The 22033-nt window shown below is 35.2% G+C and overlaps 3 protein-coding genes across 3 annotated transcripts; 1 reads left to right on the top strand and 2 right to left on the bottom strand.

Moving 5' to 3' along the window:
- The first annotated feature begins 303 nt into the window (after positions 1-303).
- LOC111014256 (Leucine-rich repeat protein kinase family protein) lies at positions 304-3135 on the top strand. The gene is made up of 2 exons (XM_088123951.1): positions 304-2095; positions 2196-3135. Exons 1-2 carry the CDS (start codon positions 730-732, stop codon positions 2867-2869), a joined length of 2040 nt encoding a protein of 679 aa, XP_087980077.1. The 5' UTR covers positions 304-729; the 3' UTR covers positions 2870-3135.
- Positions 3136-4440: 1305 nt separating this feature from the next.
- On the bottom strand, positions 4441-9434 carry LOC111014396 (aspartate/glutamate/uridylate kinase family protein). Its single transcript, XM_022289112.2, has 7 exons — positions 8232-9434; positions 7045-7189; positions 6890-6943; positions 6722-6813; positions 5586-5821; positions 5254-5424; positions 4441-4966 (listed from the first exon to the last, which is right to left on the bottom strand). The coding sequence occupies exons 1-7, from the start codon at positions 9050-9052 to the stop codon at positions 4869-4871; spliced, it is 1617 nt and encodes a 538-aa protein (XP_022144804.2). The 5' UTR covers positions 9053-9434; the 3' UTR covers positions 4441-4868.
- Positions 9435-14937: 5503 nt separating this feature from the next.
- Positions 14938-17206, bottom strand: LOC148211551 (sequence-specific DNA binding transcription factor). The gene has a single exon (XM_088123953.1). It carries the CDS (start codon positions 16525-16527, stop codon positions 15148-15150), a length of 1380 nt encoding a protein of 459 aa, XP_087980079.1. The 5' UTR covers positions 16528-17206; the 3' UTR covers positions 14938-15147.
- Between the last annotated feature and the right edge of the window lie 4827 nt (positions 17207-22033).

Consider the following 22033-nt stretch of genomic DNA (forward strand, 5'->3'; position numbering starts at 1 on the left):
AAAAGAAGAATTAGGACAAAGTTAGGTAGACAACGAAGAAGCAAACTCTATTAACAATTATGGTTTCAAATTTTGACTTTTTTTAGTACAATAATTTAGAAATAAACCTCCGACTATAAGAAAAAAATATATGCTAATTATCGTTCAACTGTACTTATGTTGGCTTGAATCTTGATTAAGAACTGTCCTTAGGAAATAAATTTCATATATCCTATTGTAGGAAGGAAAAAGAAAGGGAATTCAAAAAGGAAAAAAAAGTTTCCAATTTTTACTCATTTGATATATGAAGAGTGGAGGGACAGCAATGATTCAAACAACCTCTCCCTCCTTGTTCCTCCTCCATCTGCTGCTTCCCATATGGAATAATGGCAACAAATTAAGCTTTTCAAATCATTCTCCCTCCTCAGTTTCAATCACTCCCTAATTTCTTTTTATAACCATAATCATAATCTCTTTTTGAAATCAGCCATTTCTTAATTAATTCTTTCCCACACCCTTTAATCATTCCCCCACTTCCCATTTCTCTGTGTGAGGATTGGCAGATCAGCCAGATTCTGTTTCTCTGTCTCTTCCTCTTCCTCTTCCCCCATTCCATTCCAACCAAGCTTTCTCTCTCTAGAACAACCAGACGCAAACAAACCAACAGGATATTCCCTCTGCTTCCCTTTCTCAATTTGGGTTTTGGGGCATTCTTGTTTCTCACTCGTTTTACAGGTCCCCAATTCGCCAATGATGGAGGAGGAGATGAAGATTTTCTGTTCTGCTTCTGCTTCTGCCATGGCTTTCTTTCTCTCTCTTGCCCTTTTGGCGTTGCCTTCTTTGGCTTCCGATGATACTTCTGCTCTCACTCGCTTCCGTCTTCAAGCTGATTCCCATGGCGGACTTCTCGGAAACTGGACTGGGTCTGATGCCTGTGTTTCTTCATGGCGTGGAGTTCAGTGCTCCGTTAATGGCCGCGTCGTTGCTCTTTCTCTTCCTTCTCTCAATTTACGAGGACCCATTGAGGCTCTGGCGCCGCTCGATCAGCTCCGCCTTCTCGACCTCCACGACAACCGCTTGAACGGCACCATTTCGCCGCTCGCCAACTGTACGAACCTCAAGCTGCTGTATCTCTCCGGCAATGACCTCTCCGGCGAGATTCCGCCGGAGATCTCCTCTCTCAAGAGACTCCTCCGGCTCGATTTGTCCGATAACAACATCCGCGGCGGGATTCCCGAGGAGCTCTCTCGATTGTCTCGGCTCCTCACGCTGCGTTTGCAGAACAATGTGCTCTCCGGTGCGATCCCGGATGTCTCCGCGTCGCTCGTGAATCTGACGGAACTGAATTTAACCAACAATGAACTGTACGGGCGGCTACCGGACGGGATGCTGAAGAAATTCGGCGAGAAGAGTTTCGCCGGAAACGAAGGGGTTTGCGGATCGAGTCCGTTGCCGGTCTGTTCGTTGACTGGTTCACCGCCGGCGTCGGATTCCGGCAGAACGGTACCATCGAATCCAAGTTCGCTGCCTCAAAACCCTGTAATCAGTCCGAACAACAGAGAGTCGCGGAAAGGACTGAGCCCCGGCGCGATTGTCGCCATTGTCATCGCGAATTGCGTGGCGTTGCTCGTGATTATCTCCTTCATCGTGGCGTACTACTGCGCGCGTGACCGGAGCTCGAGCTCCATGACCGGAAGCGAGAGCGGGAAGAGAAGGAAGAGCGGGAGCAGCTACGGAAGCGAGAAGAAGGTCTACGCCAATGGCGGAGGAGACAGCGACGGAACAAACGCCACAGACAGAAGCAAACTCGTGTTCTTCGATTGGAAGAAGCAATTCGAGCTCGAAGATTTGCTCCGGGCGTCGGCGGAGATGCTCGGAAAAGGAAGCTTGGGGACGGTTTACCGGGCGGTGCTGGACGACGGTTGTACGGTCGCCGTGAAGAGGCTGAAGGACGCGAATCCATGTCCAAGGAAAGATTTCGAGCAGTATATGGACGTAATTGGGAAGCTTAAGCATCCAAATATCGTCAGATTGAGAGCTTTTTACTACGCCAAGGAAGAGAAGCTTCTGGTTTACGATTATCTTCCCAATGGAAGCTTACATTCTCTTCTCCATGGTTGGTTCTGTGATGAAACTCTGATGCTTTCAAACTGTTTGATGAAATTCCCCAATGAAGCCATGGGTTAATTTGTTCTTGTTTTTGTTGATTGAATCAGGCAATCGAGGTCCGGGGAGAATTCCATTGGATTGGACGACGAGAATCAGCTTGGTTTTGGGAGCTGCTCGAGGGCTAGCCAGGATCCATGGAGAATACAGTGCTTCAAAGATCCCCCATGGGAATGTGAAGTCTTCTAATGTTCTTCTTGACAAGAATGGATTGGCTTGCATTTCAGATTTTGGGCTGTCTCTGCTTCTCAACCCCGTACATGCCATTGCTAGGTTGGGAGGATACAAGGCCCCCGAACAAGACGACACGAAACGCCTCTCTCAAAAGGCAGATGTCTACAGCTTCGGGGTCTTGTTGCTTGAAGTCTTAACCGGGCGAGCACCGTCCCTCCACCCGTCACCGTCGCACCCCCGAAATGACGAGGAAGACCAGGCGGTCGACCTCCCGAAATGGGTCCGATCCGTGGTGAAGGAAGAGTGGACTGCAGAAGTGTTTGATCCTGAGCTGTTGAGGTACAAGAACATTGAGGAGGAGCTTGTGTCAATGCTTCATGTTGGGTTGGCCTGTGTTCTGCCACAGCCTGAGAAGAGACCAACAATGGCAGAAGTGGCGAAGATGATCGAAGATATCAGGGTCGAGCAGTCCCCGCTCGGAGAAGATTACGACGAGTCGCGCAATTCGCTTTCGCCTTCTCTAGCCACCACAGAAGATGGTATGGTTTAGCCTAAATTTTCAGGTGGGTTGACCCTTGATCTGATTGTTAAGATAATGTTTAGTTTAAATTAATCTTCTCTTGCATTTTTCTCATGCAAATTTATGGTATTTATTAGAATCTACGTTTGGTGTTTATTGTAAAACTTGATTCATGTTTGCTCCCTGTGGCAGTGGGAAGGGAAAGGTCCCTTGATCTTCCTATAAGCTGTTATTAAGCTAATTAATTTAGTTTCCTATCATGTAATTTAAGGTTGGAGTATATATTAGTTTCTAAATCTTGAGGCTCCCAAAAGGAAAAATGGATAATTGAATCTTCAAATCCTCTATTTCATCTCCTCACATCTTCTTGTAATACCATATATATGAACTTTAAAATTCGGTGATATGAGTTTTTTTTCCCGCAACATGAGTATAGTTCAACAAATCAAAGATATTAATCACCTCCCTAGAAGGTTGAAGTTCAAATTCACATCTCCTTTAAACTCAAAGAAGAAAAATTGTCTTTCAAAATTAAGAAACATAAAATAAATTGATTATCAAACGTTTAAAATATTCCATTCTATTAATTGAAAAATTAGATTCCTATTTCATAGCTAAATCTTCTAATCAAAGCTAACAAATTGTTGAGTAATAACAAAAACCAAACTTGGATGTGAGTTCCCAACGACTATGTTACTTTTTTCTTTTTTTTCCTAATACAACAAATGCGAGAATGAGAAATTGAACCTCCAACTTTTACGAAAGGAGTAAGATCTCTCAACCTCATCTTGACATCATAGCTATAGTTATCCGTTATAATTTTTTTTTTTTAGTTGCAAGTTTGATTCTTTACTTTCACATTTTTAGGGTCATATTTTAAGGCATTATAAAATTAAAAATGTAAGTTTTTGTGAAGAAACGACATTTTTTGACCTTTTTTTTTTCTAAGGTGATTTTGGTTGTGTGGTGACCCAAGTTTTGAATTCAAACAAAAAACGTCTAAATAAAGAGGCCATGCAGAAGTAGGCAAGTTATGGAAGATTTGGGCATGTCTTTTCTATCACCGTTTCTGCAGCCCTACCAATTTTCCTTCAACATTGGAGTTCCTTAAATAATTTTGGTTCAATACAATATTTTAGTTCCCAAAAAAAAAGAAAGAAAAAGTTCCCTTCATTGATAATTGAGACCTTCGAAGAATCGAAAACCCAAATTCAATTGAAATAAACACTCAATACAACCAAAAATAAAATATAAAAATTTCCATAAAAACCCATATTACAAAAAAATAGTTCTAATTAAAAACAGAAGACAGAAAACACAAAAACATTACTTATCTGAGTCTAGTATACTATTTCTTCAAGTTCATTAGATGAAATCAAAATTTCAAATATAAAGTAGATTCATTCCTACAATTAAGAAAAATGATACAATCATATGCAAAATCAACATGCTAATAATAACTCTGAAAGCAATTACCACCAAAAAAAAAACCCAAAATTCTCTTGATATTGGTCCAATTGCTTCTTGTTTCAGCACACTTCAACTGTACTTTATACATTATGAAAAACAGCAAAAATTTCTGCTGAATAATGGATTGAAAGTTGTGGCAATGAGCCAGATTGGCATTCAACTTACAAACACTTTAAATACATTACATGACAAGTAAATTATACTCTTTTCTGAATAAAAGATAACATGAACACCAATCAATCTGTCATCCTTATCAATTTGCTTAACCTACCCTTATACTGAATCAATAATAATATACATACAAATACAAATACAAATACAAAGGCAAATGCAGAAGAAATTTTGGCACCACACCAAGAATCAGATCTTCAAATCAGTAATCAGAATCTACTCTACTTTCACACAGAGTTACTGAGCAAGTAACATAGTAAACGCTTCCGGGATGAACCCAGAAGCTTAAAGGAGGCAGCTACCATTTCTTGAAAGAGCCAACTGAACAATACTCTACTGACTTGACACAACATACCTAATACTAAATATTTCTCAACATCACGAAACATTAGCTAATTCTTCCATTTTGATCAATCAGTGTACCAACTTGCTCTCCGCATAATGCTTTTGAGATATTTCCAGGCTCAAGAAGATTAAAGACGACAACTGTACATAAAAGAAAACTGGGTTGAATTCCAAACTGATCCTACAGCAATTATGCAATAACAAAAACTTCTGAAAACCCAAGCAACGAATGATGATTTAACCATTATCAACTTATAACCAAGATTCTAGCACTCGCTCTACCTCATGGATAAAAGTACATCAAAACTTATATTCAATGCCATGAGATTAAACCAGAATTTTCTGCCTGCTGCTGTGATAGAATTGATATCGTTAAATAAGCTATTGAGTACACTACTTTAATTAATAACATAAACAAGCATACGTACCGGGAATGTTGTTCTCTTCACAGAAAGTTAGTGCGGCCATGTCCATGGTAGTGGCACCTCTTGATACCAACTCCCTGAAAGAGATGTGCTTGAATGTAAAATTGTTGTCTTGGGAATTGCAATCATACACCCCATCAACATTGGTGCCCTTGAGAACTGCCTCAGCTTGAACTAAGAGGGAAAGGCATGTAAAACTATGTAAGCATTCATGTCCAAAAGACGCTAATATGTGCATTGCATATCTGCGCATACAATTGGAAAAATGAAAAATAAGGGATCATGCATGCAATAATGTGACTGGAAGAGCGAGAGGATGGTAGGCAAGGTCATACTCTCAGAAGCTCGAAGAGCCGCAGCTGTATCTGTGGAAAACAGGGGATTTCCAGCGCCAGCACCAATTCCACCAAATATAACTACTCTGCCTTTCTCAAGATGCCTTATAGCACGTTGTCTATTGTATGGTTCAGCAACCTCATGAAGCATAAATGCAGATTGTACACGAGTCTGAACGCCCATCTTCTCTAATGCTGACTGGAGAAGTATTGAATTCATCACAGTAGCCATCATACTGTGGATATGGTATTCGACATGTCAACATCAATCATGAATATAGTAACAACAAAACGGTATTAATCTGGTAAATTTTACAATCAAGTTAAAGTCAGCACATACACGATAAACCTACACTTCTTAAATTGCACTGAGCATTTCATAAGCTACCACATCCAGTCTACAAACAACAAATGATACATTCCAACATCGTTGTATAAATTTATTAGTCTTCTATTAATTTATCCCAATAAACCTCTGATGCAATCAAGGCCTCAACTATGCATCAAAAAACTTAGTGTGACAGAACTTTCAAGCTTTAGACACTTTTTGAATAATTTTTTGAACAAGGGGTCATGGGAACGCATGCACCCACTGCCACAAATTATTACGTAGGCTCCGCCGCTTTGGCAGACCTTAGGCGGGCACCCCTATGAAGTGCAATGTATCACCAACCTAGGTAAGTTCAAGCTTTAGACACTATAAGGTATGTTAACCTCTTCATTTCCTTCCTAAAATACAAAATTACTTATTCCTTAAATATACAGGCCCCTTTCCTAGAGTTCAATATCAGGAAAAAAAACACATACACACACACAAAGAATTTTCAAAAAAATTAGAATGTTTTCGTTAATTTGTCAATATACCAACAATTCCTTGACATTTCCACAATATTTTGACATTTTCATGATTTTTCCAAATGTCTAGCATTATGGGAGAAGCCTCTAGCCTTGAAAAAATCTAAATTTCAATAATGTAACCAAAATGTCGCATAAAACACTGATTTTTGTTACTGAAGACCTATGTTATCTTTTTTTAGGAGTAAAAATACGATAAAATCAGTGTAAAATATAAAAACAGCCAAAAAAATCATGAGAAATAGGATTTGGTATTGCCAAGGTGGTGAGTGAAAACGTACCCAATTTGGTATGCTGTACATCTATCTAAACCCGTTGTAGTCACCCAAGAATTTCCACAGAAGAAGTTACGGCCTCCAACAACAATTGCCACCTGCAATATTATAAAGAGCCCAACGTGAACAAATGGAAAGAAGCAATTCAAAGTGGTTAAATGCAACAATTAATACCTCCACACCCAGGCGACAAGCCATGGCGACTTCCCTGGCAATTGCCATTGCAACCTAATCATCAGAGAAACAAATTTGATGTTGGCAACTATCCAATTATCCCAATGATATATAATGTTATTGACCTACTAAGGTCACAAGCAAATTATATTAACCTTTGAGTCGACGTTGTTAGGACCAGCCCCTGCAAGAGCTGCACCACTAATTTTAAAGACAATTCTTCTCCACCTTGGACTGGAAACTGATTTGGGTTTTATGTTATTCATGTGACCAGCAGTATTGGGTGTGGGAAGAACATACCTGCCAGACAGATCGCAAAAACAAAGATAAGTTGTTACCTCGTGAAGAAAACAATCACAAATGGCTTTTGCTTGGAGGAAACTAGAAACTTGGAACAAAAACAACAAACTCAAGAAAAAATGTGGGTCTTTTAAGATGAAAGCAAATCAACCAGGCATGTCCAAATATTTGTGTCTTGTATATACATGTAAACCAAGTAACTCCAAACTACTCAGTACTCCGTCAGTACACATAAAAAACACCATATTGGTAATAATATGTCATGCAAATGGAAACTGAAATCTGCTCCCAAAAGCAAGACTGGCCCATCCGGACAAGAATAATCAGTTTACTTGCACGCCATAAAATCTATATTATAATAGCAAGACCATCATTTTATGATTGCTTTAAGTTTAACACACCTGAAAACTGCAAAACACATGACCAATCAAACTGCACTAATGGTATTATCTAGGGCAGAAATAACAGGCAGAAGTTCAAGTTATACACTAAACAGATATTTCCAGACAAAGCCATCTTTAGACATCTGAAATAACAATGCTGCTAGTACAGTTTTGAGAGGACAAATTAAAAATTCTAAACATTCGCTTCAATTATTGTACAATCTTGATCCAGTATGATCTAAGCACTATTGCTAAAGATAAGCCCTTAGAACTTCAAACCGCTCCTTCCACTCCCAGAGCCATAACCGGTACATAAAAGATTCCAAGGATGCAAGAATTGCAGATATACTACCAATTACAACCCCCATCAGTAAAAACATGAAAAGAAATTTTGTCTCTTGTAGTGTTAATGTCCAAATAGACAATTGTATGTGCAATCAAGAAACAATGGTCACCAGGCTTGGCCAGCAACTTACTAAAAGATCTCCATCGAAAATAGACAAGTAACTAATGCATTCAGGTAAATAGAGAGATAAATGAAAAACACATACAGAACATAGATCTGAAAGAACACCCATTTGTTTCATAACATGTTTTTTTCTCCCATGAATAGTTTTAGAATGCCTAGATAAGGGGAAAGAGATGGGAAGGAGTAGAACCTCTTTGATAGCCTCGGCGTATTCCCCGAGGAGCCAACACTCCGATCCTCATCGGACACGACCTTCATCGTCAAAGAATTTCCAACAATTTGCTCCATCTGCTTAAACCAAGGCCAGTGGCTGATCGAAATGCCACCGTTACTCATCCTATGCCTCTCCAACTTATACCTCTTTTTTAAGTTGTCCACTTTATTCTTACACTGCTCAACGCTCTTGCTCTGCTTTTCGCACCTTTCACTCACAGTTGCAGCCACTTCCTCCCAATCTCTCCCTCTCAAATTCCCCCTGTTCAGCTGCGTAAATTTCTCGGTGTACGCATCGAGAAGGCACGAGATAGCCGCATCGCTCCACTCCTCCCGATCCTTCCTGTATTCCCCGCCACTGGACGAAGGTTTCGATCTCTTATAACTGTACGAAGCCCCGTCCTCTCCAAGCTCATCCGACTGATCCTTCCTCTTCTCGACCCGTACATCAACACCAACACCAAGCCGACTCGGATCTCCATTATCAAACGAACTGGAGCAGAAAGCGGCGTCACCGTAATCCTCTCCATCGTCGTCGTCCTCCTCCTCGTCTATCGGTGCGCCGATCTTCTTCGGACTGCCGGACGGCGCGAGAATCGGCGGAGTCGGCTGAGTTGGAGGCGGCGGCGGCGGCGCGTGGACGGAAGACGGTTGGGGCGTGAAGCGGTGAGAAGCGTAGGATTGATGGATGTGGTGAGGAGTAGGTACATGATGATGGTTGGTGGTGGATTGGTGGTGTTGATGGTGGTGGTGGTGGTCGTCGCTGAGGAGAGAGAAGTCGTCGTCACAGGAAGCCATTAGAGGACGTTAGGGTTACAATTCAAGCTCGCGTAACGACGGCGTTAGGGAAGCAGAGCGGGACGTTGAGAACGTTTCAGAGAAACGTATTTGACGGAACACGGTGTGCCGTGAACTGCCAAACACCACATCGTCACGGTTCCGTTAAGTACTCACAAAATCCCATCGGCATTCGCACATGGTGGGCCCCGGTCGTTGAGGTCCGTGACGATCGTTAGCATTTCATTTCTTTACTGAATTTTTTTCCAAAAATACCCTTTTGGTATAATCCAATTACGGATACTACCCCCAATTATCAAATCTGTCACGTCCTCGATCGACAAGGACGATATGCCATAACTCGAATAAGTTTTTTTTTTTTTTGAGAAAAACTCGAATAAGTAAAACTCGCATAATTCAAATATTTCTTTTTTAATTACGTCATGAATTGACAGATATTTGAAATCTCAACTTTATAGTTTAATACATATCTTACGATTATGTTTTAGTTGGCTTCATCAATCAAATAACTAAAGACATGTTTTGATATACAATTATTTTTCATATTCATTGAACAATGGTAGATTTGGGTTGGTTTCATATGCGATTTATATTTCTTCTCGGGAATTTAGTGAATATCTGTTTAGTATATTTGTTTTTGAAAAATTTCCAAGTGTAAATTATTAATAAATTAATTAATATTATTTATATTTAGTTGGTATTACTAAACACCCTGAACAATTTTTAAAATTGAGATACAGTTTACGAATCTGATATCAAATAAATATTTCAACACTGAAACATCAAATGTAACTCTATTTTTTATTGATTTTGTTGTTTTCCAACTTTTATTTTCAGATTATCAACCAAATGCACTATTTCATCTTTAAAATTGTTTATGTATTTGTGATCTAAATAGTATACTTTTTTTAAATAATTTTTTTTGTTTTAGATTTTATCTCATATTATAAGATTTTTTTATAGTTAAAATATGTATAATGCAATATATTATAAACAATATAATATTATAAAATAATAATTATATAAATTTTATGACATGTATTCATAAATTAACTAATAATATTTTAGATTAAACTAAATATTTAGTTGGTACCTTTAGTTTACAATATAATTATTACTAAACACATTCAACAAAATTTTAATTGATATTCAATTTTCAAATATAATACCTTATACTGAAAATATAGAATATAACTTTATTTTTATTCAATCTATTTTTTTTACTAAACACATTCAACAAATTTTTAATTGATATTCAATTTTCAAATATAATACCTTATACTGAAAATATAGAATATAACTTTATTTTTATTCAATCTATTTTTTTTACTAAACACATTCAACAAATTTTTAATTGATATTCAATTTTCAAATATAATACCTTATACTGAAAATATAGAATATAACTTTATTTTTATTCAATCTATTTTTTTTACTAAACACATTCAACAAATTTTTAATTGATATTCAATTTTCAAATATAATACCTTATACTGAAAATATAGAATATAACTTTATTTTTATTCAATCTATTTTTTTTACTAAACACATCCAACAAATTTTTAATTGATATTCAATTTTCAAATATAATACCTTATACTGAAAATATAGAATATAACTTTATTTTTATTCAATCTATTTTTATTACTAAACGCATTCAACAAATTTTTAATTGATATTCAATTTTCAAATATAATACCTTATACTGAAAATATAGAATATAACTTTATTTTTATTCAATCTATTTTTATTACTAAACACATCCAACAAATTTTTAATTGATATTCAATTTTCAAATATAATACCTTATACTGAAAATATAGAATATAACTTTATTTTTATTCAATCTATTTTTTTTTTCAAATCACGGACTGAAGGCATTCTAACCATTCAACATAATTTTGTATTTTTAATAAATAAAAAATAAAAATGTGTTAATAACTTGAACATACTTTATGGATCTCCGTAAGGAAAAAAAAACGTTTTTGAAACCGTCAAGACGTTTATAACCTTTTCTAAAATGGTAGGTTCAAATTTATGAAACCGTTGAAACGTTATCGATCTTAATTCTAAAACAACAATTGCGTCTATAGACAATATGATCCGTGAAATATTTTTTTTTATTATGAGTAAATGTAGGCTCTTTAAGAAATCTAATTACATAAATGACTTAAATGTTAATAATTTACAAATCTGTTAAAATAGAGGTCTAGGTCCATTTGAAAATTATCAAACTACCCATTCTCACATAATTTTAATAAATAAATAAAATCATAAACTCTAAATCGTGGACCCTAAAAAATATATTTTAAAATATAATAATAAATGTAATAGAATGGCATTTACAAGCTACCCATTTTCACATATTTTTAATAAATAATTAAAATCATAAACTCTAAATCCTCCCTAAAAAATATATTTTAAAATATAATAATAAATGTAATAGAATGACATTGGAAAAAAATCTTGAAAATTTAGATTTATAAATATTTAAGAAAATGATATTTGTAAAATATCATATAGGATAAGATCAATTTTAGATACTTTCTATTTTTTTTTCCAAATGCGAGAAATATAAGTATTTTTAATGTTTTTTATTGGGTCTTTAATGTTTAATTTGGTCTTATATATTTTAAATTTTATTTATTATACCTTTCACTACGATAAATATTAAATTGATTGATAATAAGTTTGTATGACTTAGTGGATTGACATAGATAATTTTATAGAAAAAAATCATAAATTTAGAGAATAAATTAGGTTTTCTCACTAAAACTAGTATTTGTACAGACTTCTAATAATCATAAATGCTGAAAATCTCATCTCTGAGGTGACTTTATTTTTTCTTTTAAGAATTTGAACATTCCTCCATGAAAATGGTATAATTAATAAATGAAATATTGCATTGAATGTTTTTAAAGCATAGAGATTAAATTAGAAAACCAAAACCTAATGACCTGGCTAACTCAACCTAACCTAACATACACATAAAAAATAAAAACCACGTGAATTAGGTCGGTCAATATATGGTCTTTCAAATGGTGTGATTTACCGACTCAAAAGTTTTGATTTGGAGAAATATATATATATATATATATATATATATATATATATATATATATATATATCATATTTCAGAAGACCCTTCAACTCAGTCTAAAATTTGATTTTATTAATGGTAAAATATACTTTCGGTCCCTGAGATATGAGACTGGTGTCTACTTGGTCCCTAAAATTTTAAAATGAACACTTTTGATTCCTGAGGTTTGAGGTAGATGTCTAATTGGTCCCTGAAGTTTCAAAATGAACATTTTTAATCCTTGAAGATTAAAGTAGGTGTCAACTTGATCCCTGAAGTTTTAAAATACACTTTTGATCCCTGAAGTTTGAGAAATAGTTCTACATGGTCCCTGATTTTTTGTTGTTGTTAATTAACTAATATTATAACGACGTGACAAATTGTAATTAAATTATTTATTATAGTTGCTGATGTGACAAATTAAATTAATTAAATGATATATGTCCGATATGAATGGTGAACCGCGGTGACAAAGACATGGTGGTTGTCGGAAAAGGGTAAGAGAAAGAGAGAGGAAAAGATGAGGAGAGGAGGGAGAAAGCATCATCACCTACACATATATTATTTAATTAATATAATTTGTCACATCAGCAACTACAATAAACAATTTAATTACAATTTGTCACGTCATTTTTATATTAATTAATTAACAATAAAAAAAAAGATCATTTAAAACTATTTCTCAAACTTCAGGATGAAAAGTGTTCATTTTAAAACTTTAGGGACTAATTAGACGCCTACCTCAAACCTCGGAGATCAAAATGTATTTTACCCTTTTATTGATTGTTTGTGTTATTAACAAACTATTATAAATAACTATCATGGATTTAAAACAATCAATTCAATTAATTATGAGCAGTTCAACAACTTACTCTCCTTTCTTTAAGATTAAAGGTTCAAATCTTCACATTCCACATTTATAAGTGTTCATTTATCCCACGGAAACCCGTCTTAACTGAGGCCGGAGATTCCGATTAGGGCTTCTTGTAGGACGAAGATAGGAGACATTTTGTCCCTGTTCCGGACCCCACAAAAATCCCTAACAATGTCTTTTAATTAATTTTTTTTTAATATAGATAAAAGTTTTTAAATCGGGCTAGACCAACTTGATTTGAGTCTGACAATTTCAATATTTGATTTCGTTTGGGCTTAATCGCTAAAGATGGGGCGAGTACAACCAGTGGTACAAAAATTGTTGGAGAATTTTGAATAGTTGTCCGTAATATACCTTTGGAATATATATAATTCCAACCCATCATTTTTTGGTTCAATCATATATATTATTCTCATTTTTGTAGTTGTGAGATAAAAAATTGAACCTGTGATATCTTATTTGTTGGGGTAGAATTTAGACTCCTCGAGACTTCGTCGAATTCGCATCAATTATAAATAATGAAATCGAAAACGGACGTCGACCTACAAAACAAACAGCACTAAATACCAGTGTGGTGCTAGCCACATAGGCTCGATGTCTAAGTCATAATCGGAGGCTTTTCCATTATTGAGAATAGGGTTTTTAGCATACATTACGGTTTAATTTGCTCTCATATTTTAGAGGTTCAATCTTAATACCTCAAGAAACGTACCCTTTTGGACTTAGGTATTTTGTTGTGGTCTAAATGTCAATTTAGGGGTCATCAGTCCATAATAGGATTTTACCAAGGTTGGGTGGGTTCATGCCATCGAATGAGCATCATGGAGTTCTCGGCCAAGGTCGGTGCCGATCTAGGTCGGTTTCATCCAATCCGGGTTGTTGTCTTCCGTGCGTTGGGCCTCGATTTCATTGTTGATTTTCTTCGTTTGGACTTTTTCATCTTAGACCTAACTTGAGTCTATTTGTAGCTTGTTGGGCTTGACATAATTACCCCATTATCCATTAAATTGTATTTTTTTTCTTATAGACCATTAAATTGTACTTAGATTCACTATTAATAACTGTGTTTTGTATAAAAATAAATGTTAAATCAAACTAATTATTAATTTGAGTTTGTATTTTAAAGTTTATTATTTCAAATATTTAGCCTCTTCCAAGTATGAATTTCCATATTTGTATTTGTAGTGTATATATATTTCAATGTTCAAAAACTTTTAGAAGCCACATAGTATTATGCTGTATCATATTTTGAAGTAAAAAAGAACATTTAAAAAAAAAAAAAGATAAATGTCTTATACAGTAACATCTTTATAAGCACGGCCCAAGACAACGGTAAAAACATTGGAGGTTCAAATCTATCCTCATTTCTTTGAAAAATTCTCCTAAATGACACCCCATATTTGTTATATTTAAAGAAAAGAAAAACTTAATCAATTTAAGTCAAATTTTACATAAAATTTTCTAAAAAAATCACTAATATTAATAAAACTAGTTTTAAACTTAAATTATATAAGTCGTTAGTTTCGATTTTTATTTTTTTTATTTTTTAATATTTTAACCTTTTCAATTTTACCTTTTAATTTGTTTTAGAAAAACCTATGAATAAAAATCTCCAACGAAAATAAAAAAAGTTGAAGATAACTATTACATAGGGGCAAATTTGGAAACCAAAACCCTACAAGAAGGACACTTTTGTATAATTTATTTACTCATTCTCCCAACCTCAAGAATAAAAAAATAAAATTTTATCGCAAAAGTTTAAATAATATAAATAAAACATTTAATTAAAAAAAAGTATAAAATGAAAATTTATCTAAAATGTCAAGGAAATGGAGAAGAAATCAGCAAAATCCCATGTCTCGTGGGGGCAATAGTGTCTTCATCTGGTATCCTTATTCCGAATCATCCGACATCCAATTTTGAACCCAAAAATGACATACAAAAATTAATTAATTAATTAATTAATTAAAACACGTCAATTTTACACTTTTTCTTTTGAAAATTACAAAAACCCCCAATCCTAACAAATTAAAATTCCGTAGCCCTAATTTCGATTTCTATCTTCTTTTTCTTCTTCCCTAGCCCTAATTTGAATTTCCCCTTTCTTCTTCATCATCATCATCATCATCTTCTTCTTCTTCTTCAGCCTGTAATCGACGATGGATCCCCTCGTCTATTGGAGGAATGTTGGTGCTGCTGCTGCTGATAATGGTGGAGATCCATCAATTCGAGCTCCTTCTGCTTCACCACAAGAACCATCCGCTCGTTCTCGAGCCGCCGCTTCTCGTTCTCCAGCTTCGCTCTTTCCATGTCCCTTTCCTTCTTGTTCCTGAACTTCAGCCATTTCAGCCGCTGCTTCTCCAGCTCGAACGCCTGCGATTGGTACCTCACTTGCTGCTCTTCCAGTTGAATCAGCCGGCTCTTGATCCACTGCTTCTTCTCCCACGAGCTCCTCCCCCCGTCCTGTACTACTCCGATCACCTCCGCGCTTAGTTGCTGCATCGCCGCCGTCATTCCCCCCTTCCTCGCCCGCTTCCTCGACTCCATTTCCTCTTCCTCTTCATTCCCTCGCGAACTTCCCTCAATCTCCTCCTCCTCCTCCTCCTCTTCTTCCTCCGATTCTTCCTCTTCCTCCTCGTCGTCGTCCTCGCTTTTGGACCCCTCGGCGGCGGCGGCGGTGGCGTTCTCGGTCGCGTGGAAACACCGCTGTTGTTGTTGTTGTTGAATGTGAGATGGTTCCGCCGCCGTGTCCGGCGAGGGGTGGGGACCGCCGCCGCTGTTGCTGCCGGTGCCGTGACGGCAGCTGTTGTGGTAAGCGCACATTTCCCTGAAGAACAGGTGCTTGGAATTGAGTAATTTTCGGACTTCTTCCTTCAGTTTGGGTGTTAATTCCATGGAATCCAAGAGGTTTTGATTCTCGACGACTCTGCACGCGGTTCCTTTTCCGAGTATGTCGTTCACTCTTTTGTATCGTTTGTTTAAATCGTTGAATTTGTCTTCGCATTGCTGCGGCGAAACGTAGAATCCTTTCTCCATCATCGCGCGGGACACCGATTTCCATTTCCCCTTCTTCTGCAGCAGCCCCACCGGCTTCTTCTTCCCGGCGTGATCCACCGGCTCCGCCCCGCCCTCGTCTCCGATGTAGAAAACCGCCGTGATCAGCAGCCGGACCATCATGTCGGTCCACTTCATCCTCTGCCACGGCGAGATTTTCTTCTTCGCGTCACCGTTGCTGTCGTCCGCCGCGAACCCCGCCTCCTCCTCGTCGCTGAGATTCAACTGCTGCGGCTTCGGCTTCGCCGGATAAGGGTACTTCACGGCCGCCGGCGGTGGTTGTGGGTGGTGGTGGTGGTGATGCTCATAAGGCGCCATTGGGGGGTGGTGTAATTGGTGGGGATTTGTGGGGTTGTTCTGATGAAGAGGTAATTCCAATCCCAACATTGCAGAATTCATCCCGGAAAACAGCCCTCCACCACCATTACCGCCGCCGCCGCCGCCGCCGCCTAAACTACCAGGTTCCATTAAATTTAAACCGAAACCCCCCAATTTCTCTGAGTTTTTCCGTTACAAATTCCAGAAATGGAATAAAAACCAATCAATCCCTACACAAAAAAAACCTCTTAAACTCGAAGAATGTGAGAAACAATGTGGAGATTTTTGAAGAGAGGATAGGGGAATGGAGTGGGAGAGAGAATGTGAAAGCGAGAGTATATATCAGAGGGACGGGCAGCCGGTTTTGGGAGGGCGGATTGTGGTTTTGGGTTGACAGAAAACCGCCCATGGTTTTGGCGGCACCCAAAGAAAAGAGAGGGAAACTGGAAAAATTAACCTAACCCACAGGTTTCAGAACAAAACTGGGGAGTGAACGGAAAAGGGATATATTTTTAATTTTTAAATTTTTTAATTATTTAATTTATATTTTGGTATAACGCCTTGTTCGCCATTAGACACATTGCAATTCCACGTACGTATTTCTCGAAATCCACAAATTTTATTCTGCCTTTCCTTCTCCCTTCAGTTCTGCTGAGTCAACTTTTTTTTTTTTTTTTTCTCTCTACCATTTTCTAAAGTTTGGTGTGGGCTGATGATGGTTTTGGGGCTAAAAAATATCTTTTTTTTTTCCCTAAAACATCTTACTCTTTAGTTTTGTTTAATGGTTCAACAAGGGTCAAGATTGGAACTCTGAGTGTTGAATAAACCATCCATCTTGTATTTAATATTGTATTTAGGTTAAAATACACTGTGTGATTCATTTCAATTAATTTACTTTTAAAAGGTCCATTTTGATCCTTTAATTTTATTTTTAATTATCATTTTTTTCCACCTTAGTTTCAACATGACGCCGCACTCAATATTTTTATGATTTTAATTAGGTATATAATTTGTTTTAAAATTTTTTGAATATAGGCCAAAATGGTCCATTTTAAGGTACAAAGACTAAATAAACATTTTGAATGTATCGAGATATTTTGAAAGTAGAGGGACCAAGATGAATAAAAACTCAAAGTATTGGAACTAAAATTGTATTTTAGCATTGTATTTAAAATAGGAGAACTTTTAGTTTTGTGTAAATAGATCTTTGACAAAATGCAAGACCTTGCTGGACACATAAGTATTAAGACCTTGAAAATTCGATTGTGTGTTCTACTAGGTCCCTGCATAGGGAGAACACCGGTTGACTTTTAACGGCAAAAGCAGTTATTGCCTGGGGGTTACAGATCTCTTATACTATCATCGATCGACAGAACGGAACAACCAGAAAAAGAAGTGAAGTTCGAAAGCCGTATGATAGGTGGTAACAGGACCCCCTCCAACTTGCATCATCTAGTTTGATTTTGCATCATAGGTAAGGCAAAGCGCTTTCTTTTAAGAATGCATCTGGTTCCATCTTTCTTTCGCTTTCGTTAGTCGTGGAGTGTTTAATAACTTGGATAATGTTAAGCTTGAGCTGAGAGTTTAAAAAGTTTTGAGTTTAAGAAAACTAGGTGCCGGATGAGTAGGTTTGGAGAATTACAAATCCCAAACTAGACAAACTCACATGTCAAACATAGATTGTTCGGTGTAGCGATGAAACCCCACCATACTAACCCATAGTTTTCAAATCTTTAACAAAATCACAGAGATGAAATTAAATTTTTAAAATAATTTGGGATAAATTGAAATGGAGTACAAAAGGACAAGCATAGTAAATTGACATGAAATAAGTTTAAGTTTAGTATTTTTTTTTTAATAAGTTTAGTCATTGTTACTCTTTGTTATTTCAACTCAACAACGTGGGTAGTTTAACATTTAGCTGTTGAACTATATTTAGGTTGGTAGTTTAGACTATTGCAAGGTGAGAAATTGAACTATCAATTTTAAGAATGATAGCCCATCCGAGCATAGTTAAACTGATCAAAGCACCTATTTTGGACAAAAAATATCATGAATTTGAATTCTTACCCCCACATATATTTTTTTTAGTATAATGTGTGGGGGTGGGGGATCGTACTCACCATTTCATGGTTTGAGGTATATGCCAATTACCAGTGAACTAATTCGTTTTAGCCTCACCCTCACATGCTGTACTAAAAAAAACTTTTATAATGATTATATGTGTCTTAGCCACACTAACTATGTTCAGGTTGATTTATATATAAGAAATTTTAATGTTTCTAAACGTGCACAAAAACAATCTTAATATTTGTAAGGTTAAAATACTATTTTGGTGTACGTAGATTCAGCTTTAGTTCATTTTGATCATTGTACTTTCTATAGGTCCGTTTTGCTCCATAATTTTAAATTTTTAACACAAATTCTCTATGTAACGAAAATTCTTTAACATAAAGTTATGGTTACATTTAAAGAAATATATTGAGTGTAATGTCGTGTTTAAATTATAATAGAAAAATAAGATTAAAAATGAAATTAAGGCACCAAAATAGCAACTTTTTAAAACTACAGGGTGCAAACCAAACATTATAGGATACATGAACCAAAATAATTGTACAATAGAAGCAAATAACGTGTAGATTTTGACAATTGTACAATAAATGTTCAACGAAAATGACCATAATTAAAACAATATTTTATAGGTAATTAAAACAATTTTTAGAATCTAGAAAAGTTGTACTTAATCTTTCACCTTTACTTTTTGCGAAATAAAAAAATCAACTTTAATTAAAGAAGAATGGTAGTTTTACATATAATTACTCTTAAGCTAATAATTTTTAGGTCATTTATCAATTCTATCTTCAAACTTAAAAATATGAATACAAATTCGTTAACATTGTTTCAAAAAAAAAAAAGTTACCTCCATAAATGTTTTTTCTAAAAAAACAGTTGAAGTAGTCAAAGTGAGCATAGCTCATCGAAGTTTGAATCTCTTCCCAACATGTTTGAACTAAAAAAAGGATCGAGATCGAAGTTATAATCTCTTGATTAGAGATATATGTCAATTACCACTAAATCTTGCTCGCTTTGACAGGATTATAACAACATGTGGGAATGAAAATTTGATCCTTGGTTAGAAATATATGCTTTACCAATTGAGCAATATACCCATGTTCCCATATTTAACAATTTTTATTATCCAGTGATGATGCACTTTAAATATGTGAAATTAATGTGAATGATTTTTTGTTATTCAATGAAAATACCACTATTTTTCAATGTAATTTATCAATTTATAAATTGTACTGTTTACATCATCATAATTTTTTATCGAATTATAAATTTTTTAAGACACATAATTATAATTTATTTTTGTTACTTATCATAAGTTTTTTTGTTTTTTGTTTTTCTGAAATATACTTATTATAAGTTTTAATTCACAAAAGAACCATGATTTTGCCTTTACGGTTTCAGAATTCCGACGTCGGTACAACAACAGTTATCGGGCCGCCAAAGCAATCCTATGGATTTTGGGCCGCCCATCTGTGCTTTCTTGAATCTAAGGTTGACATGTCGGCCCAATATTCAGGCCCATAACACGACATCAAAGAGAAAAGTTCATAATTGGCCTTTTATATTTTCTTGTCATCAAAATCATTCATGCAACCTTTTCATATTTGCAATTATTTAACTAATATTAAATTAAACAAATTGTTAGTCTTAAGATTGTTATATCTTTATTATATTAAAATGTGGGTAGTTGAGAATATTTTATGTGTTTAACGAATTAATCATTTTCATCTTATTAATTGCATCAATTAATTACATTTTTTTATAAAAAGAAAATGAAGTATACACTTTAATAATAGAATAGTTAATTTAGTACAATAATGTTGTTTTATTAATTATAAATTTAATATAAAAATTTTAATTAATTTTAATTAAGTTAATTTGAATAAAACAAAGTAAATAATTATAAAGAAAAGAGAGGCTTATTCCCAAGAAAAGATTTCAAATCTCTCTAACAAACAATGGTTTTACTTGCCCATGTCCATTCCCACCGAGAAAACTCCCAACCAAACGGCCCCTTAAGGTTTATGCTGGTTCACCCCAAATTCGAGACTTTGTCTAGTCTTCTTCAAAAGCAAGTTTTTTATGATATGAAAATCACAGCGAACTTCTCTCACTCTCTACAAAACTCTCACGGTACGACAACAATGGATGCTTAAAATTTCATAGCAAAAAATATCGCTAAACCCATAAGAATTGGGGGTGTCGTCAAAGCCCTACGATCCTCTCTTTCAACGAAACCTCACTAACGCTCACTCATTTTAAAGAAACTCGTCGCAACACAGAGACATTGTTCCCAACGTTACGATGCTACAAATTTATAGTAAAGCCATCATCTTGAGTCTGACTCTAAGGTCCTATCTTCACGCTAGTGTCGCGATACTTTTATGAACTTCTCAATACTGTGGGTTTAAAAACTTGTTTTGACTCCATAATCCAAATGATCTAAATGACTGATCTATTTTATTTGTATAATCCTTAAAATTTTCAAAAAATAGATATTTTTCTGACACGTGATGCACATTGGACAATTCTTGTGGAACTCCTTCACTTACCTTTTTTAGATGGGACATCAAAATGTTTATTTTGATCTTCCTCCATTCAATTTTGCACAGTGTCCTAATCTCGACATTTTACGTTATTTAATTAATTTGGACAACATCACAATCACAACACAATTGTTTTGTTCTTTGAAAACAAAAATTTGTTTTGTTTGATTTAGTTTCGATGTCACTCGTGTTCTAACATTAACGATAAATTTAAACGTACCGCTATTTTTCCGACAACATTTAGGACACCCTATCTGTGGAAGTATATGGCTTTTTTAATGATAAAATTATTCCTCACTTTTGAAAAATATATTCATAGAATAGAATGGTGTTTTAAAAGGGCAAAAAATTTATGGGAATATTTAGGGAAATTTGGCTAAACGTGTTAAAATCTGACTTTATAAATTACTTAATTTTGTCAAATTTAGGTTGAATTTTGAAAAAGGAAAAACAATTGGGTATCTGAAAAAAAAATACTTGAAAGTAAACAATTAAAAAAGAAAACACACAAATTAGTCTCCAATTAATAATGGTTTTGTTTTTAATTTTCTGTTTTTTTTTAACTATGCTTGCTTTATTGCAAATTTTTAGGATGACCTTTCTTAAAATTTTATTTGACTTCTTAGCCTATCAAAAATAAATTAAAAAGAACTTTTTTCTTTTTAACTTTCGAAACTTAGTTCGGATTTTGAAAATATTTTGAACATCACTAATGAGCATAACTTTCACTTTTTAAAAATATTATTATAATTAATATTGTAATATAATCAATAGAGATGAACGATTTGATAGGATTCGACCAAGCATTTACTTAAAATAGATAGTCAAACGTCAGAGATTGGGATGATATTTCATTTATCGAGTCAGACATATTAATTCTACCTTATTATTTTTGGTGTGACTTTTGAATTAATTATGATAAATGATTTCGATTAGCTCACAAGACCTCACCGATTGGTGTACAATGTAATTATCATTCGTAACACACATCATTATAAGTTGTAACTTATCATTGTGTTCTTATAAACAAATGATTT

This window comes from Momordica charantia (assembly GCF_013281855.1).
Source record: "Momordica charantia cultivar OHB3-1 chromosome 5 unlocalized genomic scaffold, Mcharantia_2.0 BLBB01000005.1, whole genome shotgun sequence".
NCBI classification, from domain to species: Eukaryota; Viridiplantae; Streptophyta; class Magnoliopsida; order Cucurbitales; family Cucurbitaceae; genus Momordica; species Momordica charantia.

Excerpts from the sequence above, each read along its gene's own strand:
- LOC111014396 (XM_022289112.2), bottom strand. The coding sequence starts at position 9,052 with ATGGCTTCCTGTGACGACGACTTCTCTCTCCTCAGCGACGACCACCAC. Across the intron at positions 6,814-6,889 it reads CTTGTCGCCTGGGTGTGGAG|GTGGCAATTGTTGTTGGAGG; the intron begins GTATTAATTGTT and ends ATAATATTGCAG. Across the intron at positions 4,967-5,253 it reads TGAAGAGAACAACATTCCCG|TTGTCGTCTTTAATCTTCTT; the intron begins GTACGTATGCTT and ends TTTTATGTACAG.
- LOC111014256 (XM_088123951.1), top strand. The coding sequence starts at position 730 with ATGATGGAGGAGGAGATGAAGATTTTCTGTTCTGCTTCTGCTTCTGCC. Across the intron at positions 2,096-2,195 it reads CTTACATTCTCTTCTCCATG|GCAATCGAGGTCCGGGGAGA; the intron begins GTTGGTTCTGTG and ends TGATTGAATCAG.
- LOC148211551 (XM_088123953.1), bottom strand. The coding sequence starts at position 16,527 with ATGGAACCTGGTAGTTTAGGCGGCGGCGGCGGCGGCGGCGGTAATGGT.